This window comes from Rhinopithecus bieti, unplaced genomic scaffold (assembly GCF_001698545.2).
Source record: "Rhinopithecus bieti isolate Rb0 unplaced genomic scaffold, ASM169854v2 scaffold_56975, whole genome shotgun sequence".
NCBI lineage: Eukaryota > Metazoa > Chordata > Mammalia > Primates > Cercopithecidae > Rhinopithecus > Rhinopithecus bieti.
In genome coordinates this window covers 576,264-594,802 of record NW_016823127.1, presented here as the reverse complement: position 1 = coordinate 594,802, position 18,539 = coordinate 576,264, and the positions used below count along the sequence as shown (strand labels likewise).

At 43.0% G+C, this 18,539-nt stretch overlaps 1 protein-coding gene across 2 annotated transcripts in view; it reads right to left on the bottom strand.

Moving 5' to 3' along the window:
* Positions 1-510: 510 nt before the first annotated feature.
* DMC1 (DNA meiotic recombinase 1) overlaps positions 511-18,539 on the bottom strand; it is a 52,364-nt gene continuing 34,335 nt past the window's right edge. For both annotated transcript variants that reach the window (XM_017861312.1, XM_017861313.1), the window contains 3 exons: positions 17,649-17,709; positions 5,162-5,278; positions 511-1,267 (listed from right to left, as the gene is read on the bottom strand). In XM_017861312.1, the coding sequence (XP_017716801.1) occupies positions 1,198-1,267; positions 5,162-5,278; positions 17,649-17,709 (248 nt within the window). In that variant the 3' untranslated portion in view covers positions 511-1,197. The remainder of the gene's footprint in view (positions 1,268-5,161; positions 5,279-17,648; positions 17,710-18,539) is intronic.

Below are 18,539 nucleotides of genomic sequence, written 5' to 3'. Positions count from 1 at the left end.
CCAAAGTGCTGGGATTATAGGTGTGAGCCACTACACTCAACCCTGGAATTTTCATGTAAGTTAATGCAACATTAAAGTCTATAAAGATTGAAGTCTATAAAACTTTTCATTGTATATTATCATTAGTATTTTAATTTTTACATATTTTCACCACGCATGCATTTTGAAAACAAGATTTTTTTTTGTTTAACAATCAAAAAAATATCTTTTACACATTTCTAAGACTTGTAATCGGAAATTTTACATTCAAATTAATTTTAACATTAAAAATATATATATATATATATTTGAGACGGAGTCTCACTCTGTCACTTAGGCTAGAGTGCAGTGGCACCATCTTGGCTTGCCGCAATTTCTGCCTCCCAGGTTCAAGTGATTCTCTTACCTCAGCCTGCAGAGTAGCTGGGATTACAGGCACATGCCACTGAGCTTGGCTAATTTTTGTATTTTTAGTAGAGATGGGGTTTCTCCACGTTGGCCAGGCTGGTCTTGAACTCTTGACATCAAGTGATCCACCTGCCTCGGTCTCCCAAAGTGATGGGATTACAGGTGTGAGCCACCACGCCCAGCCATAAATACATTTTTAAAAAGTAATTTCTGCTTGTCAAAGTCAAATGATTTAAAATTTGGCTTACTTTAATGTTTGTTTTCTGTTGCTATAAAGGTGAATATGCAGTTTGGCATTATAAATAGAAAGAGCTTTTTTCTTATGGAAAAACATCCAGCTCTGTAAGTCAGTGGCACTATACCCTAGAAAAATGGTGAAGGCAAAGTCCTTAGGAGAATGGGGCATTTCTGAACTCTTAGACTTTCCATCTGCTTAGTGGCTCACTTTGAAAAGTGAAAGGGAGAGCATCACGTACCCCTTTCCCAACAACTAGTTTTCCATAGGTATATATACATACACAGAATGAGAGAATTTCAGTAGGTACATATATCTACTATATATGTGAGGTATACACACACACACACGCACGCACACACACATATATACATATCCCTGAATTTACATACAATGTGTAGTTATCACAAATCAAGGACTTTTAAGATAAATATAAGATTTAAATATCTTTTGCTGACTTTCCTTTAGTAACATGCGGGAAAAAACCTCTATTTTAAGATGTGAAATTGGAGACTGCTTTTCCATTTCTTCAGCTCCTAATAAGCACTAAGAAGCGATTTGCATCAATTCACCACCTACTCCTTGGCATCCCCAATTCCTCCAGCAGTTATTGCGAAGGTGGCTTCATTTTCAGGCATCTCAGGACTAACAGAATACAAGGGAACAGAAGTTTATAAAAAGCTCTATTTCTATAAATACTATATTCAAGTCACAGGCATTATGCTCCCATCAGTCTGAGTCTCCAGAGACATCTGAGAGTTGGTACAACCAAATGTGGCCTACAGAACTTACCCACAAGTATTATTAACCCTCACAAACATTTATTGAGCAACTTCTATATATAGAGTTCTGAATGTCAAGAAAAATCACCCCAAATTTGGAAACAGGTGAAAGGATAACTGGGTGTTTATTTATTTATTTATTTTAATTTTTTTTTTTTTTTTGAGATGAAGTCTTGCTCTTGTCCCCCAGGCTGGAGTGCAATGGCGAGATCTCAGCTCACTGCAACCTCTGCTTCCTGGGTTCAAACAATTCTCCTGCCTCAGCCTCCCGAGTAGCTGGGATTACAGGCACCCGCCACCACGCCCGCCTAATTTTCGTATTTTTAGTAGAGATGGGGTTTCACCATGTTGACCAGGCTGGTCTCGAACTCCTGACCTCAGGCGATCTGCCTGTCTCAGCCTCTCAAAGTGCTGGGATTACAGGCGTAAGCCACTGCGTCTGGCCAACTGGGTATTCTTTTAGCATAGTGTCAGGCATTGTATAGCAGCCCCTTAGGGGTTTATCTGATTCTATAGGGGTATGCACCTTTCTCATGGCTAGACTAATGTAGAAGCAAACTGTAAAAGACTTTGAAATAAATTAAAAGATTACTGAGTACCTTCTGTGGAAACATAGGTTGTCTAGCACATCCTCCCAGGTTATCCAATTTTTTTTTTTTTTTTGAGACAGAGTCTCTCTCTGTCACCCAGGCTGGAGTGCAGTGGCGCAATCTTGGCTCACTGCAACCTCCGCCTCACGGGTTTAAGCAATTCTCCTGCCTCAGCCTCCTGAGGAGCTGGGACTACAGGGGCCCACCACCACACCTGGCAAATTTTTGTATTTTTAGTAGAGACGGGGTTTCACCTTGTTGGTCAGCCTGGTTTCGAACTCCTGACCTACCTGCCTTGGCCTCCCAAAGTGCTGGGGGATTACAGGTGTGAGCCACCGCACTCGGCCCCCATGTTATCCAATTCTGTGAGGGCTGTATGCCTTCCATTGTCTTTGATCTATTTTATAACTCCATAAGTTGTAGAGAACTATGAGTAGTGCAAATTATTTTGTCCAGAGAGATGTAAATCGTGTAAAGCGGAATGCAATTGATTATTTTCCTATAGATATTGACTCATTTTTCATCAATTTATATTTCATTTTGTTAGAGTAGGTAGTTAGGCAGACATGAGCAGGGAAGGAGAGCCCCCTACCCCACCAGGAATGTAATACAACCATCAGGTGATGGTCAGGTGGTTGTTAAACTGTCTCTTTAAAATAATAGGCTGGGTGTGGTGGCTCACACCTGTAATCCCAGCACTTTGGGAGGCTGAGGTGGGTGGATCAGTTGACATCAGGAGTTCGAGACCAGCCTGGCCAACATGGTGAAACCCCCTCTCTATTAAAAATACAAAAATTAGCTAGGCATGGTGGTGGGTGCCTGTGATCCCAGTTACTCAGGAGGCTGAGGCAGAAGAATTGCTTGAACCCAGGAGGCGGAGGTTGCAGTGAGCCGAGATCGTGCCACTGCACTGTAGCCTGGGCAAAAGAGGGAGACTCCATCTCAAAAAAAAAAAAAAATTATTTCAGTATTCCTTTGATTGACTACAATGTTCATTTGAATCACGGGTTTCCTCCTTAATTCAAGGGTTGAATAAAATCTTTGATACATGTTCATTTTATATTTATTTGCAAGAAAGTCAAGTTTTTAATTTTTTTAAAAATTATACTTTAGCAGGTACTAGACCCTATAGATTGTACAAAAGAGACACAATCTTTACTTTTAAGATGTCTAACAGGTGAGCTAAGACATATGACTAGATGAAACCATTGAGTTCGACGAAGTACATTTGTATTTTGGGGTGTTTTTTGAGACAAAGTCTCTGTTGCCCAGGCTGGAGTGCAGTGGCACAATCTTGGCTCACTGTAACTTCCCCCTATTGGGTTCAAGCGATTCTCCCGCCTTAGCCTCCTGAGTAGCTGGGATTACAGGCACCCACCACCATGCCCGGCTAATTTTTGTATTTTTAATAGAGACGGGGTTTCGCCATGTTGGCCAGGCCGGTCTTGAGCTCCTGACCTCAGGTGATCCACCTGCATCGGCCTCCCAAAGTGCTGAGATTACAGGCATGAGCCATTGCACCTGGCCCAATGAAGTACATTTGTCACAAATTTTTAGAGCTTGCCAAAGCTCCATAAAACAGCATTTTGGTAGTGGGAGCCTGTAATCCCAGCTACTGGGGAGACTGAGGCAGGAGAATGGCATGAACACGGGAGGCGGAGCTTGCAGTGAGCAGAGACTGCGCCAATGCACTCCAGCCTGGGCTACAGAGCAAGACTCTGTCTCAAAAAACAAAAAACATAGCATTTATGGGCCAGGTGCAGTGGCTCATGCCTGTAATCCCAGCACTTTGGGAGGCCAAGGTGGGAGAATCACCTGAGGTTGGGAGTTCGAGACCAGCCTGACCAACATGGAGAAACCCCATCTCTACTAAAAATACAAAATTAGCGGGCGTGGTAGTGCATGCCTGCAATTCCAGCTACTTGAGAGGCTGAGGCAGGAGAATCTATTGCAGTGAGCCAAGATCACTCCATTGCACTCCAGTCTGGGCAACAAGAGCGAAACTCCTTCTCAAAAACAAAATCAACAACAGGCCAGGCGCAGTGGCTCATACCTGTAATCCCAGCACTTTGGGAGGCTGAGGCGGGTGGATCACGAGGTCAAGAGATCAAGACTATCCTGGCTAACACAGTGAAACCCCGTCTCTACTAAAAATGCAAAAAAAATTAGCTGGGCGTGGTGGTGGGCACCTGTAGTCCCAGCTACTTGGGAGGCTGAGGCAGGAGAATGGCATGAACCAGGAGGCAGAGCTTGCAGTGAGCCGAGATCGCACCACTGCTCTCCAGCCTGGGCGACAGAGCGAGACTCCATCTCCAAACAAACAAAACAACAACAACAACAACAAAAATGTAGCATTTATGTATTATAATCTTCAACAGAGACAGATGGTGAAAAACAAAATGGTCGGAACAAAAACCATCTTAGATGGGGGAACTGATTATTTAATATTTATTCAATAATAATACATAATAAGTACTACTGTGATTCATAGCAAACACCAGATTAAGAGCTCATCTGATCTTTAGGGAGCAGCTTTTCCCTCTCTAGGGTAGAGTTACTGCAAATCTTTGCTTTGTGGCTTGGGGTTGATCAGTCAGTCACAAATATGACACATCTACCATGTCCCAGGAACTGGGAATACCCCGGTGAGGAAGCAAACCCTTAGGATTACTGTCTAGAGGGGATGACATATGTTATACAAATCATTACCAATAAAATGAAAGTAAGTTCCTTGAGGGCATGAACTAGTCTTTTTGTTTTGTTCACTGCTTTATCCCAAGAACCTAGAACAGCTAACATGTAGTAGTTTTCTCTGTAAAATTTATTAAATCTGGCCGGGCACGGTGGCTCAAGCCTGTAATCCCAGCACTTTGGGAGGCCGAGACGGGCGGATCACAAGGTCAGGAGATCGAGACCATCCTGGCTAACATGGTGAAACCCCGTCTCTACTAAAAAAATACAAAAAACTAGCCGGGCGAGGTGGCAGGCGCCTGTAGTCCCAGCTACTCACACCTATAGTCCCAGCACTTTGGGTGGCCAAGGTGGGAGAATTGCTTGAGCCTAGGAGTTTGAGACCAGTTTGGGCAACATGGCAAAACCCCGTCTCTACACACACACACACACACACACACACACACACACACACACAAAGAATAAAAAAAATTTACCTATCATAAATCTTGGCAATTCTGAGCTCTCCTCTTCCTTTTCGCAAGCTTATTCTTGTTGTTGAAGCATGAGCCAGAATGTGTCCCCCAATGGGTTTTTTGGGATCTGCCTGAAAGCTGAATTAATAAAATACCTTTTCAGGTTTCATCATATGGAATATATATGGCAATATCTGCAATTACAAGGCAATTTTTCTGTGGTGGATGTCAGGAGTTGGAGTAAGTGTATATTCTAAACAAGCAGAGGCTTGTTCATAAACTAAGGAGTGGGGTGAGTTTTGGAGCTGCTATATACCCCACCTAGTCTAGGCTTCTGAGATTCCTATGATAAATAGTTTATATTTTGTTTGACTTTTTTCTTTTTTTTTTGAGACTGAGTCTAGCTCTGTCGCCCAGGCTGGAGTGCAGTGGTGTGCTCTCGCTCACTGCAACCTCCGCCTCCTGGGTTCAAGCAATTCTCCCGCCTCAGCCTCCCAGGTAGCTAGGATTACAGGCGCCCACCACCACGCCCAGCTAATTTTTTGCATTTTTAGTAGAGCCAAGGTTTCACTGTGTTGGCCAGGCTGGTCTTGAACTCCTGACCTCGTGATCTGCCCGCCTCGGCCTCCCAAAGTGCTGGGGTTATAAGCGCGAGCCACCACGCCCAGCCTGACTTTTAAAAATGAGATTACTGGCCGGGCGAGGTGGCTCACGCCTGTAACCCCACCACTTTGGGAGGCCGAGGTGGGTGGATCACCTGAGGTTGGGAGTTCAAGATCAGCTTCACCAAGATGGAGAAACCCTGTCTCTACCAAAAATACAAAATTAGCTGGGTGTGGTGGCACATGCCTGTAATCCCAGCTACTCAGGAGGCTGAGGCAGGAGAATCGCTTGAACCTGAGAGGTGGAGGTTGTGGTGAGCCGAGATCGCACCATTGCACTCCAGCCTGGGTAACAAAAGCAAGACTCCGTCTCAAAAAATAAATAAATAAATAAAAAATAAAGCACACTACATGGTAATTTTAAATGTATGGGTCTTATTCCCCAACTATACTCTAAATCTCTGTTCATCTTTGAAACTCCAGTGCCTGGAAAAGTGCCTATAATATACAGGGTACTCCATAAATATTGTGGAATGAATACAGAGATGACAATTTGGGACTCCCTAGTCTAGGTCCTTCTTGGACACAGATTTGTGTCATATCTTCAAAACTGTAATTCAGGAAACTTTTGAAGAGTGTTCTGACAGAGGCAAATATAAAAGAAGATAGATTCCCCCAGTTGAAGCACCATGCCTCCCATGCCATTATAGATAACCTAAACAAGACTGGGAAGCTAGAGCTTCTAGATGTGCAGTCATGATTTTTCTTCTTAGCAAACTATTGTTTGCTGTTACTAGTGTGGTACCTGATATGCAAAAAAGAATAGAGACAATTGTCATTACTGTAGGTGAAGAGCCTGAATGTTAAGAACACTATTTCCAAAAGGAGATGATTTTGAATCACCCAAATGGGGAAATAAATTATAGCATTTGCAAAAGGGCAAAGAGAACATATAGGAATGAGGCTGGGCACAGTGGCTCACGCCTGTAATCCCAGCCCTTTGGGAGACTGCGGCAGGTGGATCCCTTGAGCCCAGGAGTTCAAGACCAGTCTGGACAACATGGTAAAACCCCATCTCTACAAAAAATACAAAAATTAGCTGGGCAGGGTGGTGCATGCCTGTAGTCCTGGCTACTCAGGAGGCTGACGCAGGAAGATCTCTCGAGTCCAGGAAGTTGAGGCTGCAGTGAGTCGTAATTGTGCCACTGCACTCCAGTCACTCCAGCCTGGGTGACAGAGCAAGACCCTGTCTCAAAAATAAAATAAAATACACAAAATAAAAGAAAAAAAAGAAAAAGAAAGATATTATGGGGATAAAAAAGTCTAACAAATGATTCATAAACTAAGAAGTTATACTTAATCAAAATAGGCTGTGACATAGCAGCCTTAGCTCCAGGAGAATATCAAGCCAATTCAAATTTTGTTTGTTTGATATAATCCATAGGTTAAAAAGAAAGGAAAACAAACAAATTTTGTTTGTTCCACTAAGGTGTTCGGGATTTTGTGTCAAATTTATGGATTTTTTTTTTTTTTTTTTTTTGAGATGGAGTCTTGCTCTGTTGCCCAGGCTGGAGTGCAGTGCCGTGATCGCGGCTCACTGCAATCTCCACCTCCCGGGTTCAAGTGATTCTCCTGGCTTAGCCTCCTGAGTAGCTAGTAGTAGATTACAGGCGCATGCCACCACGCCCGGCTAATTTTTGTATTTTTAGTAGAGATGGGGTTTCACCATGTTAGTCAGGCTGGTCTTCAACTACCTGACCTCATGATCTGCCCGCCTCAGCCTGCCAAAGTGCTGGGATTACAGGCATGAGCCACAACCACGCCTGGCCAAATTTATGGCTCTTAACCTTTCTTGTAGGTCACTAACACTTTGATAATTTAATAAAAACATTCCACCCCCCAAAAAAAAGGCACATATACGCACATACAAAAATTTTTGTGTAAGTCTAGGAAATTCATAACCCTTTCTCTGGTGTACATGGGTATTAATAATAATAATAACTAAGATTTACTGAGTCCTTGCTATGTGGCAGACATTCTTCTAAGTCATCAAATTTTTCCCTTTGCTTGAATTCCATATCTAGTAAATAATTTCAGATCAAAATTTGGATTCCTATTGCGGTCTACTTACAGGGAGATAATGTGCTGGTCACATGAATCTCGAATGTAGTTACATTTTCATTATCAATAAACTGGCCCCCTGGTTCTTCATTCAGTCTCATGAGCTTGATTAATGTGTGTCTGCCCCCAAGAAACAGATTGGTTCTTAGTAGGCTGACCAAATCAAACCTCTGCCTGCAAGGCTGAGGGCTCTGGACTATGGTCGATTCACTGGAAAAATGGATACATCCCTGCAAAACCTCTCACGTGACAGCATACCAGCCATTCCCCAGGCAGAAGCAGTCTTGATATACTGTGTGTTGTATGAGCTCTGGAGTTAGACCTGGGTTCAAATTCTGGCTTTTTAGCCATATGACTTGAAGAAAATTGTTTAACCATTCTAAATCTCTGTTTCTTCTTTTGTTATTATTTTTTTTAGATGGCATCTTTCTCTGCCGCCCAGGCTAGAGTTCAGTGCCAGGATCTCAGCTCACTGCAGCCTCCGCCTCCCGAGTTCAAGCGATTCTTCTGCCTCAGCCTCTGGAGTAGCTGGGACTACAGGCGCCTGCCATCACGCCTGGCTAATTTTTGTGTTTTCAGTAGAGACAAAGATTCACCATGTTGGCCAGGCTGGTCTTGAACTCCTGACCTCAAGTGATCCACCCACCTCGGCCTCCCAAAGTGTTGGGATGAGAGGTGTGAGCCACTGCACTGGACCTCCTCCTTTTTTTTTTTTTTTTTTCTTTGAGATGGAGTCTTGCTGTGTCACCCAGCTGGAGTGCAGTGGCACAATCTCAGTTCACTGCAAACTCTGCCTCCCGGGCTGAGGCCTCCCAAGTAGCTGGGATTTTGCCATGTTAGTCAGGCTGGTCTCGAACTCCTGACCTCAGGTGATCCGCCTGCCTGAGCCTCCCAAAGTGCTGGGATTACAGGTGTGAGTCACCATGCCCTCCTTATTTCTTCATTTTTAGTGGGGGATAATAACTGTAATAGTTGTAAAATAAAATGAAATAATTCGGGTAAGGCATAAGTCCGGTGACTACAATTATTTACATGCTTTCCTAATCCTGACTTAAACATTTATTACCTATATTACCTTGGGCTACCTTTATGAACCTCAGTTTCTTTCACTATAAAATGAGAATAAAAAGACTTTACCTCTTAGGGCATTGTGAGGATTCAAGATATATTGAATCTTTTTTTTTTTGAGACAGAGTCTCACTCTGTCACCCAGGCTAGAGTGCAGTGTCACGATCTCGGCTCATTGCAACCTCCACCACCCAGGCTGAAGTGATTCTCCTGCCTCAGCCTCCTGAGTAGCTGGGACTGCAGGTGTGTGCCACCACACTGAGCCAATTTTTTTGTATTTTTAGGATATGGAGTTTCACCATGTTGGCCAGGATGGTCTCAAACTCCTGACCTTAAATGATCCGCCCTCCTTAGCCTCCCAAAGTGCTGGGATTACCGGTGTGAGCCACTGCACCCGGCCTGAATCTTGAATAGTATACATAAAAGCCTCCTATGTGCCAGGAACTGTACTTGTTCACTTACATATATTTGTTCTATCCTTACGGCAATCTTGGCACATAAGAGATCCTCGATAAAAGATAATTATTGGCTGGGCACAGTGGCTCACACTTGTAATCCCAGCACATTGGGAGGCCAAGGTGGGCAGATCGCTTGTTTGATCCCTTGGAGGCCCACGAGTTTGAGACTAGGCTGGCAACAGGGTGAAACCCTGTCTCTACAAAAAATACAAAAAATGAGCTCGGTGTGGTGGCATGTGCCTGGTTCTGTGCTGTCTTGGAGGCTGAGGTGGGAGGATCGCTTGAGCCTGGGAGTCCAAGGCTGCAGTGAGCTAAGATCATGCCACTGCACTCCAGCCTGGGCAACAGAGACACTGTCTCAAAAATTAAACTAAACTAAACAAAACCAAAATAATACATAGGATAACTATTATTTAACTAAACAGTCACTCTGTCAGTGAAAAGTAGACCAGGAAACTTTTCTTTAAGTTTCTTTGAACTTCCTGACTATTACAGCAGTTATAACCAAGTCTTGAGGTGAAGTACAAGAAGGTGTAATAGCATTCCACATTCTTTTATAGGGCTTTAATTTTCTTCTATTTCTGACCAAGCAAAAACAGCTTCAGAAAACCACCTACAACCCTCCTTGAGCCTATCATCTTATTTCCTCTTCTTTTATATTTTCTGCTCTTCTTCTCTCTTCCTTTTGTCAGGGAACTGGGGAGTATGGCGAGGAGGAGGAAGAGATGGAGGTGGATATTAGTAATAAAGAGGGGATGAGAATATTTCATTTCTCCCCCTCTGGTTGAACAGGATATGGCATATTACACTGTTGAGGGTAAGACCCAAAGCAGCCTGACCTGGCAATGTCAAATTAGGATGCTGGAGTCATGAAACATATAGAGTTATGGTATAGGATGGGGAGGATGGTACAGTGAGGTTCAAGTAGCATTAACTTTGATGTCAAAGATACCTGGGTTCAAATTCTGTCTCCCACATTTTTAAATTCTGGGATTGGGCAAGCACTAAGTGTCCGAGCCTCTGTTTCCATCTTTATAAATTAGGAATAATCATCATGCCTACCTTAATACTGATTGGGCATGAGCAAGGGCAAGCTTGAGGGACAATAAGTACTCCTGGTGCTTTTTACTTGCTAAGGAGTGAGGTTACAGATGGCATTTTCCAGAAGTGGTCCATTGAGGAGACAAAGATTGAACTTGCCCAAGAATGAGGAGGCTTTTTTTGAGATGGAGCCTTGCTTTGTCACCCAGGCTAGAGTGCAGTGGCAGGATCTCGGCTCACTGCAACCTCCACCTCCTGGGTTCAAGCAATTCTCCCTGCCTTAGCCTCCCAAGTAGCTGGATTACAGGAACCCGCCACCACACCAGGCTAATTTTTGTATTTTTAGTAAAGATGCAGTTTCGCCATGTTGGCCAGGCTTGTGTCGAACTCCTGACCTCAGGTGATCCACCTGCCTCAGCCTCCCAAAGTGCTGGGATTACAGTTGTGAGCCATGCCCGGCAGGGGAGGCTTTGAGATTTTGGGAAGATGGGGGAAAGGGGAGTACCGCCAAAGGAGAAGAATTTTGAGGAAAGAGAAGAGATGGTTAAAAAAAAAAAGGACATGCTTAAGAAGTTTCGTTAAGTAATTCTCCCCTCTGTCTTCTTCCAAAATATGCAGAAAAATATATACTTTTTTCAACATTTTAAAGATGGAATTCTGGGTTCTTTTTTTGTTGGGGAGGTGAGATGGGGAGGGATTCAACAACATACTGAGATTGGCTTCACAAAAACAGGGAGGTCCAAGGAGGCTGTGAGTTACATTGGGTCACATGATAATTAGATAAGATGATGCATAAAAGCACCTGGCACATGGTAAGTAATCAATAAATACAAATTAATTTTGAGAGGGAGGAAAATGAAGTTCCAATAGTTCAAATCACTTGTACAAGGTCACCATGCTAGTGACCCTGGTTTAATGTTTTTTCTCTAATCATATTGCCTGTTAATTTATGCTAATGATGTTGGATCAGAAGGTGACATCCTTAGGATGGGTGTGGTGGCTCACACCTGTAATCCCAGCACTTTGGGAGGCCGAGGCAGGTGGATCGCCTGAGATCAGGAGTTCAAGACCAGCCTGGACAACATGGTGAAACCCTGTCTCTACTAAAAATACAAAAATTAGCCAGGTGTGGTGGAGTGCTCCTGTAATCCCAGTTACTCAGGAGGCTGAGGCAGGAGAATCTCTTGAACCTGGGAGGCAGAGGTTGCAGTGAGCCAAGATCATGCCACTGCACTCCAGCCTGGGCAACAACAAACAAACAAAAAGAAGGTGACATCCTTAATAAACTGACTGTACATTTATAAGACTGCCAATGTTCTAAGGTGATTTTTTGTTTTCCTAAAACAAATACACAAATGAAGTAGGTGGCAACATCACAGTCTTATTTGTTGTTCATCTTGTTATTTGCCCCAGTGTGAGACTTTATGGGCTGATATTTTGACTTTTTTTTTTTTTTTGAGACGGAGTCTGGCTCTGTCGCCCAGGCTGGAGTGCGGTGGCCGGATCTCAGCTCACTGCAAGCTCCGCCTCCCAGGTTTACTCCATTCTCCTGCCTCCGCCTCCCAAGTAGCTGGGACTACAGGCGCCCGCCTCGTCGCCCGGCTAGTTTTTTGTATTCTTTAGTGGAGACGGGGTTTCACCGTATTAGCCAGGGTGGTCTCGATCTCCTGACCTTGTGATCCGCCCGTCTCGGCCTCCCAAAGTGCTGGGATTACAGGCTTGAGCCACCGCGCCCGGCCGATATTTTGACTTTTTATCTCCAAGTCTTCATCAACTAGATCATTACAGTTCTAAAGTCTGTATTTGTAAGCCTCATCTAGGAGCTACTCCTCTTGCTGTATTGTATGGCAGCTCCTTGCCTCTATAACTTCGTTCCTTTTTAATACGATGTGCGATCAAGTATAATACATGGTATATAAGCCTCAATTACTGTCAGGGTACTTGTGGACTCATACCAATTATAGTGATATTTCCCTGACAGGCCCCAGAGGAGCTGCAGCTTGGAGTTTCTAAACACTGAGAAACAAAGATATTTTCTTTATGGGAGGTTTCCTAATAGCATTTAAAATCTTTTAGTTTAAAATTGTCCTTTTTTCCCCCATTTAGCTGTGGCAACTTTTATGCTTTATATAAAGACAAGCATTTAATTTGTATTGTTATAATTTAATATACTTTATTAACATACCAATTATAGTGAACCTTGTTTCCTAACAATTCAGCTAGGTGGAGGAGACGATGTTTCACAGTTGACTTACCCAGTAAAAATACTAGCCTTTGTTACTTTGTCTAGCACTTTACTTAGCTTCTTCATTTTCAGTCTGCTCCCAATTCCAACTCCCTCTTCAATTATCTGTCACCTCTCCATTTCTTTGTCTTATTGGAATTAATTCAAAATTGTTTTACTCTTTTTGAAACTTTCTACAAATATAAGAAAAATGATCTAATTTCCACTGATTTCCTTTGCCTTCTAACTCTAGAGTGACAGTTTTGGCCTCTTCAATGCTCCCTCCCGACACCTGAAGAAAGAACATTGCTCTTTAACTTGTACTGTTTTATTTGAATGCAACCCACTTCCTCCCTCTGAGCCAATGAGTCATTTTCTCTTTTAAAGTCAGCCTTAAAATCTTCCATTTCTCTTCAGTTTAAAATTATTCTCTTTGTAAAGCACTTCATGTCCTGTGTATGAAAGTCACCCTATAAAACAGATGATTGCCTTAACCACTCAACTGCTATACTATAGACACTATAGACAACGTGTGACTTACCAAGACTAAACTTTTGAGTTGAATGGACATCATTTATTTTCCTTCTTGCTTTTTTTTTTTTTTTTGAGACAGAGTCTCACTCTGTCACCCAGGCTGAAGTACAGGGGTGAGATCTCAGCTCACTGCAATCTCCCCTCCCGGGTTCAAACGATTCTTCTGCCTCAGCCTCCTGAGTAGCTGGGATTACAGGCACGTGTCTTTACACCCAGCTAATTTTTATATTTTTAGTAGAGACGGGGTTTCGCCGTGTTGGCCAGGCTGGTCTTGATCTCCTGACCTCGTGATCCACCTGCCTTGGTCTCCCAAAGTGCTGGATTACAGGAGTGAGCCACCGCACCCAGCCACAATAATTCTTTTTTTTTTTTTTGAGACAGCTTTTCACTCTCTTGCCCGGGCTGGAGTGTAGTGGTGCAAACATGGCTCACTGCAGCCTTGACCTCCCAGGCTCAAGCAATCCTCCTGCCTCAGCCTCCTAGCAAGTAGCTAGGACTACCGGCATTTGCCACCATGCTTGGCTAATTTTTTAATTTTTTGTAGAGATAAGGTCTCTCTATGTTGCCCAGGCTCCTGGACTCAAGCAGTCCTTCTGCCTCAGCCTCCCAAAAAGCTGGGATTACAGGTGTGAGCCACCATGCTTGGCCGAGGCCAGGATTTTTGTCTTTTTTGTTCACTAGTGAATTCTCAGAATATTGTTACATAGCAGATTTTCAATAAATATTCATTGAGTGAATAAATGATTGATTTCCCCTCCTCAATCTTTTTAACTTGCTTAATACCATTTGAGTAGTTAATATTTTTCATAGGAATCTCTTGTAACTAAGTAGAAAATACTTATAAAAGGGTCTTGAGGCCAAGTGCGGTGGCTCATGCTTGTAATCCCAGCACTTTGGGAGGCTAAGGCGGACGGATCACGAGGTCAGGAGATTGAGACTATCCTGGCTAACTCAGTGAAACCCCATCTCTACTAAAAACACAAAAACAAAATTAGCCAGGTGTGGTGGTGGGCGCCTGTAGTTCCAGCTACTAGGGAGGCTGAGGTGAGAGAATGGCGTGAACTGGGGAGGCGGAGCTTGCAATGAGCCGAGATCACGCCATTGCACTCCAGCCTGAGTGACAGAGCGAGACTCTGTCTCAAAAAAAAAAATAAAGGGCCTTGAAAAGTGATAGATAGATATCAAACTGCAAAAGATCAAGCAAAAGGTTAAGGGTAAGTTTGGAAAATGCCTAAAGAGAGACACATTCGTTTCAATACAATTTACAGAATTTACTCCAGCATATCAAACATCTTTTTATATATATATGTCAATGATTCATTTAATCTGCTACCACATGATGTATTGCTTCTGTTTTAAAGTAATAGCACTTTGTATTGCAACCATCAGAGTAATAATTTATTTATTCTAATTAATTTAGGCAAGAATCTTCAATGGATGCTAATATAAATACATGAAAGCTGATTGCAGAGCAAGATATTTACACAGTCTTAAATTATCACCCCACAAATTACTAATTAAATACAAAAGGGAATTTTTGTAATTTTACAATGGAGACCTCATGTGAATATCATTTTAATCATATGATCAGAATTAACATCACTAATAATGGGACAAACTGCCATCATGTGCCTCCTGATATGATATACTGAGAAGGGCTTAATATTGCTTATGTAGTTTTCCTGTCCAAATGTTTAACATTTTAAACAATGAAGAAAAAAATCAACTTCAAATTGAGGGACATTGCAAAACAGCCTGTGTTCTACAAAAATGTCAGTGCCATAAAAGTCTAACAAAGGTTGAAGAGGTGTTCTGATTAAAGGAGACTAAAGAGACATGACAGTTACATGCAGTGCATGTTCTTTAATTGATCCTGAATTGAATGCAAAACAAAAAAACCCCAACAACTATAAAGGACATTATTGGGGCAATTGGAGACACTTGAATACAATTGTATATTAGATAACATTATTATGCCAATGTTAGAATTTCTGAATGTGATAATTGTATTGTGGCTATGTAGAAGAACATCATTCTTAGAAGAGATATGCTGAAGTATTAAGAGGTGAAGTGTCATGATGTCTGCAAATAATTTTCCGTGGTTCAGAAGAAACTTCTCAAATGACTCAACAAAAAATACATATACAGGCTGGGTGTGGTGGCTCACACCTGTAATCCTAACACTTTGGGAGGCTGAGGTGGGTGAATCACCTGAGGTCAGGAATTCGAGACCAGCCTGGCCAACATGGTGAAACTCTGTCTCTATTAAAAATTTAAAAATTGGCCGGGTGCGGTGGCTCAAGCCTGTAATCCCCGCACTTTGGGAGGCCGAGACGGGTGGATCACAAGGTCAGGAGATCGAGACCATCCTGGCTAACACAGTGAAACCCCGTCTCTACTAAAAAAAATACAAAAAAAAAAAAACTAGCTGGGCGAGGTGGCGGGCGCCTGTAGTCCCAGCTACTTGGGAGGCTGAGGCAGGAGAATGGCGTGAACCCGGGAGGTGGAGCTTGCAGTGAGCTGGGATCCGGCCACTGCACTCCAGCCTGGGCGACAGAGTGAGACTCCGACTCAAAAAAAAAATTAAATAAAATAAAAATAAAAAAATTAGCCAGGCGTGGTGACCCTCCAGCTACTCGGGAGGCTGAGGCAGGAGCATCACCTGAGCCTGGGAGGCAGAGGTTGCAGTGAGCAGAGATGGTGCCACTGCATTGCAGCTTGGGTGACAGAGTGAAACTTTGTCTCATAAAAAAAAAAAAAGAAAAAAGAAAAGAAAAAAAAAATTTTAAAAGCATTATCATGAATTTAGATTTGTTTTGCTTTGTTTGAGACAGTCTTGCTCTGTCTCCCAGGCTGGAGTGCAGTGGTGTGAATTTAGGATTATTTTGATTGCTTATTCAGACACATAATGCTCAAAATTTGTTATGGTGGCAACAAACCTTTCTTTGATTTTTCTATTTTTATTATCCTACTTTAGCTCTCTGTGTCTTTCTTTTTTTTTTTCTTTTCGTTTTTGTTTTGAGACGGAGTCTCGCTCTGTTGCTCAGGCTGGAGTGCAGTGGCACTATCTCGGTTCACTGCAAGCTCCGCCTCCCGGGTTCACGCCATTCTCCTGCCTCAGCCTCCTGAGTAGCTGGGACTACAGGCGCCGCCACCTCGCCCGGCTAGTTTTTTGTATTTTTTTAGTAGAGACAGGGTTTCACCATGTTAGCCAGGATGCTCTCGATCTTCTGACCTCGTGATCCGCCCGTCTCGGCCTCCCAAAGTGCTGGGATTACAGGCTTGAGCCACCGCGCCCGGCCTCTGTGTCTTTCTATTCACTGCCGTGTTTCAGAGCCATCAATAGTTATGTCATGTGCACAACACTTCAACAAATTCTGAATATGCCTGGTGTGAACTGAAATTCTTTTTCTTCAAACAGGAGACTTCTCCCCTAGGGCCTCTGATAAATATAGCTCATGTATATCCTGTAGAAAGATGACTTTTTTGTTTTATGAGTGGTTTTATTGCACTGATAAGCTGCAATATTAGTTTTTATTTCCCTAGGATCTATTTCTTATCATCCTCCTATACCCCTTTAGCCCTAGACCAAAGAGAAGCCCAAAGTACTGCTGAAAATGGTTAAAGTATGGCTTTATTCTATAAAGAACTAGAGAAAAATAGATTGTGGATATCAAGTGATATTTACAATTATGAAGTAATATACGCTGTGCAATATAGTGATTTTTTTTTTTTTGAGATGGAGTTTTGCTCTTGTTGCCCAAGCTGGAGTGTAATGGTGTGATCTTGGCTCACTGCAACCTCTGCCTCCTGGGTTCAGGTGATTCTCCCACCTCAGCCTCCCGAGTAGCTGGGATTACAGGTGTACACCACCATGCCCAGCTAATTTTTGTATTTTTAGTAGAGATGAGACTTCACCATCTTGGCCAGGCTGGTCTCGAACTCCTGACCTCAGGTAATCCACCCATCTCGGCCTCCCAAAGTGTTGGGATTACAGGCGTGAGCCCCTGCGCCCGGCAATAAAGTCATTTGTGATATATTTGTGTCCACATAAAGACTACTGATTTTGAAATTCTTTTCTTTCTTTCTTTTTTTTTTTTGAGATGGAGTCTTGCTCTGTTGCCCAGACAGGAGTTCAATGGCATGATCTTGGCTCACTGCAACCTCTGCCTCCCACGTTCAAGTGATTCTTCTGCCTCAGCCTCCTGAGTAGCTGGGATTACAGGTGTGCGCCACCACACCCGGCTAATTTTTGTATTTTTAATAGAGACGGGGTTTCATTATGTTAGTCAGGCTGGTCTCAATCTCCTGACCCCGTGATCTGCCTGCCTCAGCCTGCTAAAGTGCTGGGATCACAGGCATGAGCCACTGCGCCCAGCCTTGAAATTATTTTCTGTTTTACACTCTAACCCTCTTTATGTTAACCTCTGTGAAATAAAAAGTAGAATATTGGGGCTTACGTCATAGTTGCTCCTGGATCGGCAGTCATTTGATTGGTCACAAAAACAGCCACATTATATTCTGTATCAAGAGATAAAATTTTAAAACTATGAGAAAGGCGATATATATATATATTTATATATATTGTTTTTTTTTTTGAGACAGAGTTTCACTCTTGTTGCCTAGGCTAGAGTGCAATGGCGCGATCTCGGCTCACCACTCACCACAACCTCGGCCTCCCAGGTTCAAGTGATTCTCCTGCTTCAGCCTCCCGAGTAGCTGGGATTAGAGGCATAAGCCACTACACCAGGCTAATTTTATATTTTTTAGTAGAGACGGGGTTTCTCCATGTTGGTCAGGCTGGTCTCGAACTCCCGAACTCCCAACCTCAAGTGATCCACTCGCCTCGGCCTCCCAAAGTGCTGGGATTACAGGCGCGAGCCAAGAAAGGCAATATAAATATTTAAAAGTTCATTGTTTAGATTTCAGAGTTTAGAAATACTGCATCATGAATTTATTTTATAAATAACATCATATTCCTATTTTCATTGACAACAAAAATTATTTGTTATTATTATTGTTATTATTATTATTAAGGTTAGAATAAATATTTTTGGTTTAAAAAAACAGTTGTAAAGCTGGGCGTAGTGGCTCACGCCTGTAATCTCAGCACTTTGGGAGGTTGAGGAGGGCAGATCATGAGGTCAGGAGTTTGAGACCAGCCTGGCCAACATGGTGAAACCCCGTCTCTACCCAGACGTGGTGGCAGGCACCTATAATCCCAACTACTCAGGACGCTAAGGAGGAAGAATCGCTTGAACCTGGAAGGCGGAGGTTGCAGTGTGCCGAGATCGTGCCACTGCACTCCAGCCTGGGCAACAGTGCGAGACACCGCCTTAAAAGGGAAAAAA